The 11,908-nt window shown below is 35.1% G+C and overlaps 2 protein-coding genes across 3 annotated transcripts; both read right to left on the reverse strand.

The window, feature by feature from the left end:
* Positions 1-3,295: 3,295 nt before the first annotated feature.
* LOC113345905 (uncharacterized mitochondrial protein AtMg00810-like) lies at positions 3,296-3,898 on the reverse strand. Its single transcript, XM_026589552.1, has one exon. The coding sequence runs from the start codon at positions 3,896-3,898 to the stop codon at positions 3,296-3,298; it is 603 nt and encodes a 200-aa protein (XP_026445337.1).
* A 6,058-nt stretch (positions 3,899-9,956) lies between these two features.
* LOC113345960 ((R,S)-reticuline 7-O-methyltransferase-like) lies at positions 9,957-11,902 on the reverse strand. 2 transcript variants are annotated; one of them, XM_026589599.1, is made up of 3 exons: positions 10,667-11,902; positions 10,551-10,630; positions 9,957-10,444 (listed from the first exon to the last, which is right to left on the reverse strand). In XM_026589599.1, the coding sequence occupies exons 1-3, from the start codon at positions 11,316-11,318 to the stop codon at positions 10,142-10,144; spliced, it is 1,035 nt and encodes a 344-aa protein (XP_026445384.1). In that variant the 5' UTR covers positions 11,319-11,902; the 3' UTR covers positions 9,957-10,141. The 2 variants fall into 2 exon arrangements, with proteins under 2 accessions (XP_026445384.1, XP_026445383.1); XM_026589598.1 differs by having other exon boundaries at positions 10,551-11,902.
* Between the last annotated feature and the right edge of the window lie 6 nt (positions 11,903-11,908).

Consider the following 11,908-nt stretch of genomic DNA (forward strand, 5'->3'; position numbering starts at 1 on the left):
TGGTTATTCTTCTACTTCTTCTTCTCTTGAAGAAATCGATCTCTTATCTGACCCTAGAAACACTGTAACGCCATCCATTAGCAATTCGTCAGAAGAAGTTGGTATTCATTCTGAAGTTCAAGTTTCCAGGATCATTGAAGAATTAGACAAAGAATTTGAAGGTGAATTTCAAGTGTTTATAGGTGACATAGCTTCTTCCTCAATTGGTATGGGATATGACTCCATGATTAATGCTTCTTCTTTAGATAATATTGAGGAATTTCAATCAATTGGTATTTATCCTAGTGGTCCTACTGTTGGGTTAAAAATTATTACTCCTTCATCTCCAAATTACAAGAACAATTCAGAGGAAGATAAATCTGATAATTACTCTCCAACTCAAGTAATGGGACAATACTCCGTGGAAAATTTAATTGATTCTCAATTCATTCCAACCCCTTCTGAGGAATTCTTTGCGGAAGCTTTGGTTGACAAAGAAAAATAAATGGTGGTGGCTAAATTTATTAAAGTCGATTTCAACCGGCTATCAATAAGATTCTTCAGGTAAAAAATGTGCAAGGTATGGGCTTAGTTAGAAAAGGGTTTTGATGGTGAATGCTACCACACTTGATCGTGTAGATAGAAGCTATATTTATATCAATATAAATCTCAGTCTGTTACAATGTGTTTAACAACCAAATGAGATTACACGCCATTATTGTAGGCTACTGACTTTGACAGAATACTTGTTCAGGGTCTTAGGATTGAGGCATAATAGGCAAGTCTTATGGAGTCTTGCTAACACTCCCCCTCAAGTTGTATTGTAGCTCGCGAAGATGCAACTTGCTTCTCAGTAAATGAAACCTTGGCGCTAGTAATCCCTTAGTGAAGATGTCTGCTATCTGATCTCTGGAACTAATGAACCTGACTTGAAGTTGCTTTGAGGCTACACGCTCACGAACAAAGTGGTAGTCTATCTCTATGTGCTTGGTACGAGCATGAAACAAGGGATTAGAGGTTAAGTACGTTGCTCCTAAATTGTCACACCAAAGTATAGGTGGCGAGGTTTGAACACCAAGTTCCCGTAGTAACGAAAGCTGCTGAGGTAGGGTGGATTGGTGGCTTTCAAGTTCGTTCTAATGGTACTAGAGTTAGTCATCTACAATTTGCAGATGGCACTCTGGTTTTTCTTAATGCTGATATTTCTCAGGTTAGGATGCTTAAGTAAAATTTACTTCTATTTGAATATGCTTATGGCCTGAAAACCAACTTTGGTAAAAGAAAAATTTTCGCGGTGGGTAATGTTGAGAACATAGAGATGCTTGCTTATGTATTTGGTTGTGCAATTGCGGCTTTTATATCCATCTACCTAGGCCTGCTCCTGGGAGATAATGCCTTGTCCTGCAACAAATGGGAGAGAGTGGTGGAAATGTGATACAATAGGCTTGCAATCTGGAAGAGTAGGTATCTTAGCAAAGCAGGTAAACTTACCTTGATTAAGAGTTTTCTTATGAGCATTCCTATTTACTACTTTCACTATTTATGTGTCCTCAATCTGTAATTGCAAAAATTGAGAAGTTATTAAAAAATTTCTGTGACAAGGTGCGAATAATGTTAAAAAACACCATTGGGAAGGATAGAAAAAGATCAGTAAACCTTTGCATTTAGGAGGCTTAGGTATTCGCAACTTGAGAAAAATCGATAGAAGCCTTCTTATGAACTGGTGGTGGATATTGGGAACTGAAAAAAAACTCCCTTTGGTCTAAAATTATTGAAGAGAAGCATGGTTTGGCTGATTTAGGTTGGAAAACTAAACATTACAGTACTTCTCATGGGGTTGGAATTTGGAAGCAAATTGGAGCTGTTCAAAAAGAGTTCTTTGATAACATCCAATTCAAAAATGGTCAAGCTAATAAAATTCGCATTCGGGAGGATAAATGGTGCAATGAAGGGACTATCGCTTCTCTTTGTCCAAATCTCTACAGGATCTCGATTGGGAAGAATAAATCTATTAGTGAAGCTTACAAGGCTACCACCGCTGGCTTCAGTTGGGATTTAGGATTAACACATAGAATATTTAATGATGCGGAGATAAATGAGCTTTCAATTATTTTCAGCAAACTCGACTCGGTTGTGTTTCACCTAGATGAAGATGACTCTATTGTTTGGCTTGGGGATAATTATGGTTCCTTCACTGTCAAGTCGGTGTATCTTCCATATGAACCCTATTTTGATGATATATATTCAATTAAAAGTAATGTGGAAGAAGAGAAGAGTATTAGAAAATAATAATTTTCAATCGAACGAGGAACGTCAAGGAAAGAGAAAAGAAGAAGAGAATTTTTTTTTTTAAATTAAGCTATATATATAGAGGTGATGGTGGTGGTAATCAGAGATGGTGGTGGTAATCGGTGGTTGGTGGTGGTGGTAATCGGCGGTGGGGTGGTGGTAATCGGCGGTGGTGGGCGATGGTGGTTATATATATAGGTGGTTATTATGTTGGTTTTAAATTAAATTAGGTTAAGAGTAGGTTAGTCAATTCAACGCTTTAGGACACCCCTTATAAGTATGGAGAGGTTGTCCTAATAAAACGTCCCCAAAAAAAACCATGGTAAACTTCTTGTTCTCATCATCCATAAATACTTCCAACAAGTTCAGGATGGGCTTGGGAAATTATATCAAGTTCATAGGTTTACTGATATTTGTACTTATACCAAGTTCAAGTTCTGGTTGGGCTTGGGAAATTATACCAAGTTCTGGCTGGGCTTGGGCTTGGGAAATTTACTTATGACTAAGAACAAAACAATATCCTTCGGAGAAAATGAAGTGACTACCGGGTTTTTATGATTATCTGTACTTCTTCCCTTCCCTTTTTCTGCTCAGGAAGAAGTATAGAAAACATATTCTAATCAGAAAAATGGAAGGAAGAAGTAAAGATAACCAGAAAGACCCTATAGTCACTTCATTTCTCTAGTCAAACGTAAATGTTATGTGTCAACAAGACTGTCCAGCCATTGCCACGTCTTATCTGGGCCAAGCAATTTAAGAGGGAAACTGGGTTGACCGGTTGCTTGTCAAAACTGTTACAAAAACAAAATTTTATCAACATGATGCTTCAAACCTTATGCTTTGCAAGATTGTTCACCACCTAAAGGTAATGATGATAACATAAACTTGTGGAAAGATAACTGAGTCAAGCAAGAAATCTTATTGGATGCATTTAACCAACAGTTAACTACATATGATAAATTAATTTTTTATTATAGTATGAAATCCATCCTAAAAGCCAGGGGTTCTAAAACTGGGTAAAATTATTTTAACTCCAACCGATCAAGTTTGCCTGAGAATTGGAGTTCTTCTCAGAGTCTGAAGAAGCAGTTAAAGTATTAACATCTCCTTTTCTCAAAGTTATACCATAACCAATTATTCCTTTAAGATATCTTAATATTCTCTTCACTAGCTTCATATGTAAGTCAGTAGGATCATGCATGAACTGACTTACATAATTAACTCCAAAACAAATGTCCGGTCTTGTTAAACAGAGATACTGAAGCATACCTACTATAATTCTATATTCTGAAACATCTGTTAAAAGAATACCATTATCAACTGAAAGTCTTGGCCCTTTAGATACAGGAGTACTACATGGATTACATTCTATCATTTTAGCTTTAGATAGTATCTCAACTGTATATTTCTGTTGTGTTAACTTTATGGCATCTGATGTTCTTACAGCTTCTAATCCTAAGAAGTAGTGAAAATCACCTAACTGCTTCATTTCAAAAGAAGAACCCAGATATTTAACCAATTTTTCAAGTAGAATATTTGAAGAACCAGTTAAAATGACGTCATCAATATATAATAAGAGCACCATCATGTATGAACCAACAAAATATACAACCATAGAGAAGTCTGACATAGTTCTCCCAAATCCAAAGGAAATCAAAGCAGAAATAAACTTTTGAAACCAATCTCTTGGTGCTTGTTTCAATCCATATAAACTTTTCTTTAAATGTCAAACTTTATTTGGAAACTCTTTACTAACAAATCCAGGTGGCTGCTTCATGTAAACATTTTCAGTTAAATCTCCATGTAGAAATGCATTTGACACATCCAATTGTTTTATTGTCCAACCATTATGAACAGCAATGCATAAAATAACTCTGACAGTGGTCGACTTAACTACAGGACTAAAAGTTTCACCATAGTGCAAACCATCTTGTTGATTATAACCCTGAGCCACTATTCTTGATTTTAACTTATCAACAGTACCATCTGATTTCAGTTTAACTCTGTATATCCATTTACATCCTAGAACATTCATGTGAGGTTCTGGGTCAAATAAATCCCATGTACCATTTCTTTGTAATGTATCATTTTCATCTTTCATAGAATCTCGCCAATATGGAATTTGAATGGAAATTTTAAAACTGGATGGAGCAGAAGGAGTATTTAGTAAAGATGAAAAAGAAGTAGGAAGAGGATGGGTAATAGAGTGATTTAAAACATAATCAGGAAAAGATGTTGGTTTTGAAATACCACTTTTTGATCTTGTGACTATAGCAGAAGAAGGAACATGCTCAAAAAAAGAAAAAGGAATTTCAGATATTATTGGAGAAGAATTTAGAGCAGGAGAAAAATGAAATTCATTTTCAGCAAAAACCACATGTCTTGAAATATAAGTTTTCTTAAGAACATGATTATAGCATTTATATCCTTTGTAAAGTACTATATCCTATAAATATACATTTTACAGATTTGGGAGATAATTTATCAGTTCTAGAATGTCCCAAGAAAGGATAGCAAATACATCCAAAAACTCTTAAAAAGGAATAATCAGGAATTTCATTATACAAGACTTGATAAGGAGATTGATCATTAAGAATTGGAGTAGGAGTTTTATTTATCAAATAAGTGGCAGCTAAAAAGGCAACATACCAGAACTCTTTAGGACAAGAAGCATTAAATAACAAAGTATTACCCATTTCAGTAATGTGTCTATGCTTTCTCTCAGCTAGACCATTATGCTCTGGTGTTTTTGGACAAGAGATTCTTATCTGAATTCCAGATGTTTCAAGAAAAGTTTTGAAAACTCCTTTAACTAGCTCACTTGCACCATCAGTTTGGAAAGCAACTATTTTTGTTTTAAAGAGATTCTCAGTTAAGGTTTTGAAATGCTGAAAACATTGTAAAGACTCATTTTTAAGATGCATTGGTTAAATCCAATAAAATCTACTAAAATCATCAATAAAAAGAATATAATATCTATATCCTACCAATGAGGTGACAGGAGCGGGACCCCACTCATCACAATGAACAAGAGAAAGTGGAGAAGAAGCATGGGATAAATATAATTGAAAAGGCAATCTTTTGCTTTTTGCAAGTGGACAAGGATGACATAAAGAAGAAGAATTTGAATTTTTAAGAATAGTGTTTTTATGAGTATTAAGATTTTGAATAATTTTTAAAGATGGATGACCATGCCTACTATGCCAAGTATCTAAAGAAGCTACAAGAGATATTGCATCATAGTAGAGGTAATGGGATATAAGTTGTTTATCATTTTCCCTTGAACTAACAAAGTATGATCCCTCATATTTCTTATCTCATAACCATATGGATCAAAAGTGATATAGCAGTCATTGTCTCTAGTAAACTTAGCTACTGATAACAAATTATGTCTCATCTCAGAAAAATGTAATACATTGTCTAGCCTAAAACTAGTTTTTGAAGTATTAAGAATTGTACAACCAGTAAGAGAAATAGAAAGTTTCTTACCATTGCCAATCATAACATGCTCCTTTCCTTTGTAGCCAGAAGTATTTTGAAGCAAAGACTGATCACCTGTCATATGAGTTGAAGCATCACTATCAGTAATCCACACAGTATGAAAAGAAGATGGTTCATCATTGACTGCAACAGTATTAACATGAAGGCCTGTAAAAGCTTGTTGAGTGGAAGTTGAATTATGAACAACTCCAATTGAACCACTTGCACCAGAATCATAATATGAATAATGTGCTTGAGTAGAAGTATTTGAAGCTCCAGTTGGTGGTGGATGATATCTAAAAAAGCATCTGGTAGCTAAATGACCTTTCTTCTTGCATATCTAACAAAACATTTTTCAATAGTCAATATAAGGTCTTCCATTAGTAGGTGAGCTGGAACTAGTTGAACCATGTGAGCTAGAACCATGTTGATATTGACTGCTCTTGTAACCTCCACTATTTACATTACCACTTCTTATGTTATAACCATGTGAATTATTCCTTGCATACATAGCAGTAGCATTCTATTCATCATAGACATTAGTATGTTGATGTTTCCTTTCACTCAAAAATTTCTCATGGGACAAGAGTTTTTCTTTTAATTCACCAAAACTATATGAGGTTTCTCTATTCTGTGAAGATATGACAAAAACATCATACTCAGGACCCAAACCATTCATGACAAATATCATTAAGTTTGCATCATTAACTTTTTCTCCAATTGCAGCTAAAGAATCAACAATTGACTTGATCTTTTGGAGATATACCTCAATTGACTTATTACCCTTTCTAATTCCATATAATTGAGCTCTTAACATATTCTTCATAGCAAGGTACTGAGTCCTAAAGCTAGTTTGCAAGAAATACCATATCTCTTTAGAAGTATTTAGACCAAGAACATCACCACTAACAGTTTCTATAAACGTTGCTTTAAGACATGTAGAGACAAATCTGTCAAATTTTCTCCAAGAAATCCATTCTGGATTAACAATTTCAACTCCATTGACCATTAGCTTTGGTGGTGGTTCAACTAACTCATAATTAACATATCCAAAAAGATCAGTGGAGATCAAAACTCCTTCAAATTAGTCACGCCATAACAAATAATTGGATCCATCTAATTTCATTGAAACAAAATTGGTGGTGTTGGTAAATGGAAGAGAACAAAAATTACCATTTCCAGCTGGAGTTGACATAATTTCTTGATTTGAAGTATTCTCTTGATGCAAAATTTGAATTACCGAATTGTTGTTGTTGTTTGTGTTCTTGTTGTTCTTGCTATTAGGGGTGATTTGAGGGTTACGAATTTTGCCATATCTGGTAGAGACCATAAAACTTGAATGAAAACCCTAGAAGTAAGTTGTTGGGGAAAATTGTTGTAAAGATTATTACCCATAAAGCTAAAAATTCTTGTAAAAGTTGTTGAGTTTGATTTTGACGAGGATCTGTTACTAGTCTAATACCATGTGAATTGTAGTTCTTCTCATAGTATCGAAGAATGATTTTCAGAGAAGAAAGAAGATGAAGAGAGAGCAATAATTTCTATATTGAATGTGTAGGAAAAATACAAGACAAAGAATTACAAGGGAGTTTCAAACATATTTAATGTGTCTAAGACAAAGGCATTGACCTATATTGTCAAAGTCAATTGACTTTGACAATACCAAACATTCCTAATATGGCTTAGTAAAAGAAGACGTGATGATCAGCATGATGAAAACTATAGCATATCACTGATTCATGCGAAACTTATATCAAGTGGTTGTTGATCTAATGGAATCTTTCAAAAAGAGGCAAAAATAATTCAGAGTTTTGATACATTAGAAGAAAGGATGTGCAATTGAAATCCGCTCAAAGCAAGATTATCCAGATTGGACTTTTCAAGATGCATGAGGTGTGAGATTAACAAAAATAAAAATAAAACTTCAGACCTCGTACTCGAAGAGGCACAACCTTTTAGTCCAAGATGCATGCAGAATGTTGGCATATTCTTGGCAACTCCCCACATAAATGCCACTGTGAAACCAAGCTTTCGACATAATTCTCCACTCCATGTATCACTAGTGAAGTAGTTATCACCGTATCTTGCTTTGGGTCATATAAAACTAAGTGTCGTTCATCCGTACTCTTTAATAAAAGATTCTTATCATCTTTGAAAGGCCAAATCGCTCCCAGTTGGCAACTAATTCTTTTTGTTACCTCCTCCAGGAGAATGACAAAATGTTTAGCTAGTCCAGGACTTGCATCACCCATATCTCAACCTGATGAGGCTCCCAAACTAATTAGTAACACACAGGCACTCTTCCAACACTCCTAGCGCCCAAAGAAAATGGAAACCAATCTCCAGAAACGGTTTTGACAAGTGCATCTGTTCGAATCTCTCCTCGTTGAAATCAAAAGAGACTATAATCCTCCATCAGCTCTTTGTCACCGATGAATCACCTAGCTAACCAATGGCGAAGTCCATTAACAAGCACCCCAGATACACTATCATAAGGGATATACTTGAGCATATGATAAGGGATTGTCTCAATGCTTCTCCACGAATTAGACTCTAACGAGTATACCTCAGAAACATAAACATCATCCTCACATTGTGGCAACTTGACAAAACCATTATCATGCGAGGAGAACTCACCTTTAACAAGCTTGTTGTCGTCATTCTTATGATCATAACCAAATGAATAAATAGAAGCGTAGTGCGTGTTTGTAACTCTAGTTTGCGAATTGGGTAATATCTTGTATTCTCTAATTGTTGGGTTCCAGATAACAAGGAAGTGCACCAACCCATCAACCGCACTAGTTTGAAAATGATGCAAATCAAACCATTACAAGATCCCAGCAAGTGGATTGAAATAGCCAAGTCTATGAATGGAGGATCAATTCCTTCGACACAATCATCTCCCCAAACGAAAGAAGGAGAATTAGAGTGCATCATCATTGTAACTTAGGGTGCTAACTAGAGGATAATATGGTTTGGTGACGACTTCAATCATGAACATAAACTTCGAAGATTGTTTGACTTTATTGTGGATAGTATGCCGTTTAACAAAACTAGGGTTAAAAATTACTGAAAAACCATATCTTGCAAACATACCTTCAATTAGGGTCGATTTTTCCGGTAGTCTTACAAGGATTTCACCCATCACATCTTCTGGGAGGAGGATCATGATTTGTTGGAACAATTGTCGAATTATGTCCGCACAAAAAATAAAATCAAACACCAAAAAAATAACGTTATGGCTGAGTCGCGGACTAGGTCACTTTCTTTAAGACGTTTCGCGGCTCTGCCCAAAATTGTGCAAGCATTTTTTTAATTGCGCGTCGTCCCCAGGATAAAACAGCCGAGATCAATCTCTTACACAATCACTCTTGCACGATGAGAAGATGAGAGGATGTGAAACTTATACACTTTATTCTTGCTCAGAATCATTCTTGTAGAAAAAAACAGATGCTCACACTTTTGTTTTCTTTCCAAATATATTCATTTTTATTTTCCTAACTCAAAAATGTAAAGAGAAAAAACTCTCTCAATAGAAAAAGGTTTTCAACATCACACTAAATTTCTTTAATAAAAAATTGATTTATAATAGCCAAAGTATTAAATGAAATACATTAATGAGATGTTAATTAACATCATTAACCAATTCAACAAAAAACGGTTTTTGACATTAAAAATGAAATAAATTTATTTTTTCAAAAAAGAATAAATGTCATAATAAAACCATTTAAATGAGACACTAAATTATTGGAAATAAATAATATTTTTAAAACATATAATCCAACATACTTGACATTGCTGCTGGAACTAATTGAATTTAGGTTTAGGTTGAAAAAGTCTGTCTGTATAAGCAGGTGTACTAAGATCTTTTGAAACTTTCCTTTAAGCACAATCACTTGTAACTGGAGGCTGTAGTGACTTGATTCTAGTTTGTGTTTGTATCTTCTTTGATTACTTAGTCATGCTTTTATGACTGAGTTTTTTAATGAATTTGCCTTTGTCAAAAAAAATAAAATAAGTAGAATGGAAAATCAAAGAGTCCAGGAGGGTGTTCCCATGCTAACTTTTAGCTTTTCCTAGGTTAAGCTGAGAAATAACTTTTTAAAATGCATCCTTACACCCTATAGGAGACAGAAAAAACCTTGGGGTCACTTTAACTCCGTGTGCCCCGACCACCTGTTGCATATATCGCTCTTGTGCCAATTTACTTTCTACTTAAACGGGAATAACATTAGCAAGAAAATATTTTGCATGCACTGAGCTCTGATAACAAATGTTTGGAGGAACTCATCAGAGATAGAGAGATCGCAAGAATACAAACACAACAAATTTGTCAAGCAGAAATATTACATCAAATTAACCAATCACTGATTTTAATATAACTCCTTCATAGTCATTCTGGAAAGGCCTCAATGATGGAAGGAAATGCTGGAATTTGAATTATATTGCAGCGAGGGAAGCCTGCATTGTTCAATAACATCCTCCATTCGACTTCAGTTCTTTCTTTTCCCCCTGAAGCGTGTGCTATCATCAGTAGATCAAATGCTAATCCAGTGTTATCGAATGAGCCATCTCCATCTGGTCGAAGTACACAATCAACAATAACAACTTTTCCATTCTTCTTCTTTGCTATTGCCTTGCAACAATTTCTCAAGATTTTTACACAGTCTTCGTCACCCCAATCATGCATTATCCACTACATCAGACACACCACATTAGAATGACCATATATATTATGCATCCAACTTCAACATAAGCTATAAAAATATGGTTTCATAAGCAAAGAAAAAATGTGGGCAAACCTTCATGATAACAGCATCAGCCTCGGGAATATGAACAAACATATCACCGCCAATATGCTCAACTCCTTGCTGTTCAGGTGCTGTAGAAACCACATGAGGTAGATCAAAATTGATACCTTTAATATGTGGATACTCCTTAACAATCTCGGTGATCATCATCCCAGTCCCACCACCAACATCAACCAAGGACTCGATACCATTGAATCCATCTTTGTACTTAACCAACACCGCGTTGATTATTATCTCGGTTGTACATCTCATTGCATCATTAAAAAGGTTGTTAAATTGTGGATTAGCTAGAGAAAAATCCCAAATCTCAACTCCATGAGCCTTTTCAAAAGCGAAACCACCTTCTTCCACGCATTTTCCCATGTATTGCCATGGTTTCTGTAGCGGTGGATCAAGTTGCGCCAAGACAAATGGTGCTAAACTAAATTTAGAATCTCTCAACAACCATTTGGACGATGGAGTTAAATCATAATAAATTTGATCGGTTTCTTGATCAATTTGTGAAGAAAATATGCGCTTGCGAACCAATAATCTCAGAACACGGGTAAGATAGTCAACGTTTGGAGATGATGATGATGTGGTTGCTGGTAAGTTGTTGATAATCTCTGATATTGTGATGGGATGACCATGAGAGTTTATGATATCGGGAATACCAAGTTCAACAGCACATTTCAATGCCATTGAATCGACAAACGCAAACATGTGCTCCCATATTTCTACTTGCCCTTTCAATCTTTGTTTCTCTTCTTCAGTATCCATATCTCCGAACTCCTCTACAAATAATTCTTATGTTTGCTAACTGAAGAACTAAATAGAGAAAAGCATGCAAGACATCTATAATGAGCTGGCCTAATCGCTAACTACGTGCAGGTGTGCGTCACCTATACTTATCGGTTATCACGTTCTAATTTTAATTCTCATGAACCAAGTCTCGGTATATACCTTGTAATATTCCATTAGAAAAATAAAAAACTCGTATTTTAATCTTAGCCTAGGCCTGCAAAATAGCTCGGACATGGTTACACTATTTTGGAGTATACCGGCAGAATGACTGTCAAATGTGTGTATTTCTTTTAATACGAAAAGGAATCCGATTCTTTTTGTTCTTATTAAATTTCTAAATACGAAAAGGAATCCGATTCTTTGTGTTCTTATCAATATTTCGAATAGATGATCATATAACGTGTTAGATTAAATAATTTAAAGCATCTGATTGAATCATTGTCAACAACCCCAACATTACCATTTTCAACTATCAAGTATCAATCATGTTAATTAGAATATCGCTTAAGACAAATGAAACTAGTTGTATAATTATTTGGCTGTTGACATGCTATTGATGTATAGAT

This window comes from Papaver somniferum, unplaced genomic scaffold, assembly GCF_003573695.1.
Source record: "Papaver somniferum cultivar HN1 unplaced genomic scaffold, ASM357369v1 unplaced-scaffold_84, whole genome shotgun sequence".
NCBI classification, from domain to species: domain Eukaryota; kingdom Viridiplantae; phylum Streptophyta; class Magnoliopsida; order Ranunculales; family Papaveraceae; genus Papaver; species Papaver somniferum.

What these genes read in the sequence shown, in the direction of transcription:
- LOC113345905 (XM_026589552.1), bottom strand. Translation starts at nt 3,898, where the DNA reads ATGTCAGACTTCTCTATGGTTGTATATTTTGTTGGTTCATACATGATG.
- LOC113345960 (XM_026589598.1), bottom strand. Translation starts at nt 11,318, where the DNA reads ATGGATACTGAAGAAGAGAAACAAAGATTGAAAGGGCAAGTAGAAATA. An exon ending in CTGATGCTGTTATCATGAAG is followed by an intron (nt 10,445 to 10,550) that starts GTTTGCCCACAT and finishes TGTCTGATGTAG; the next exon opens with TGGATAATGCATGATTGGGG.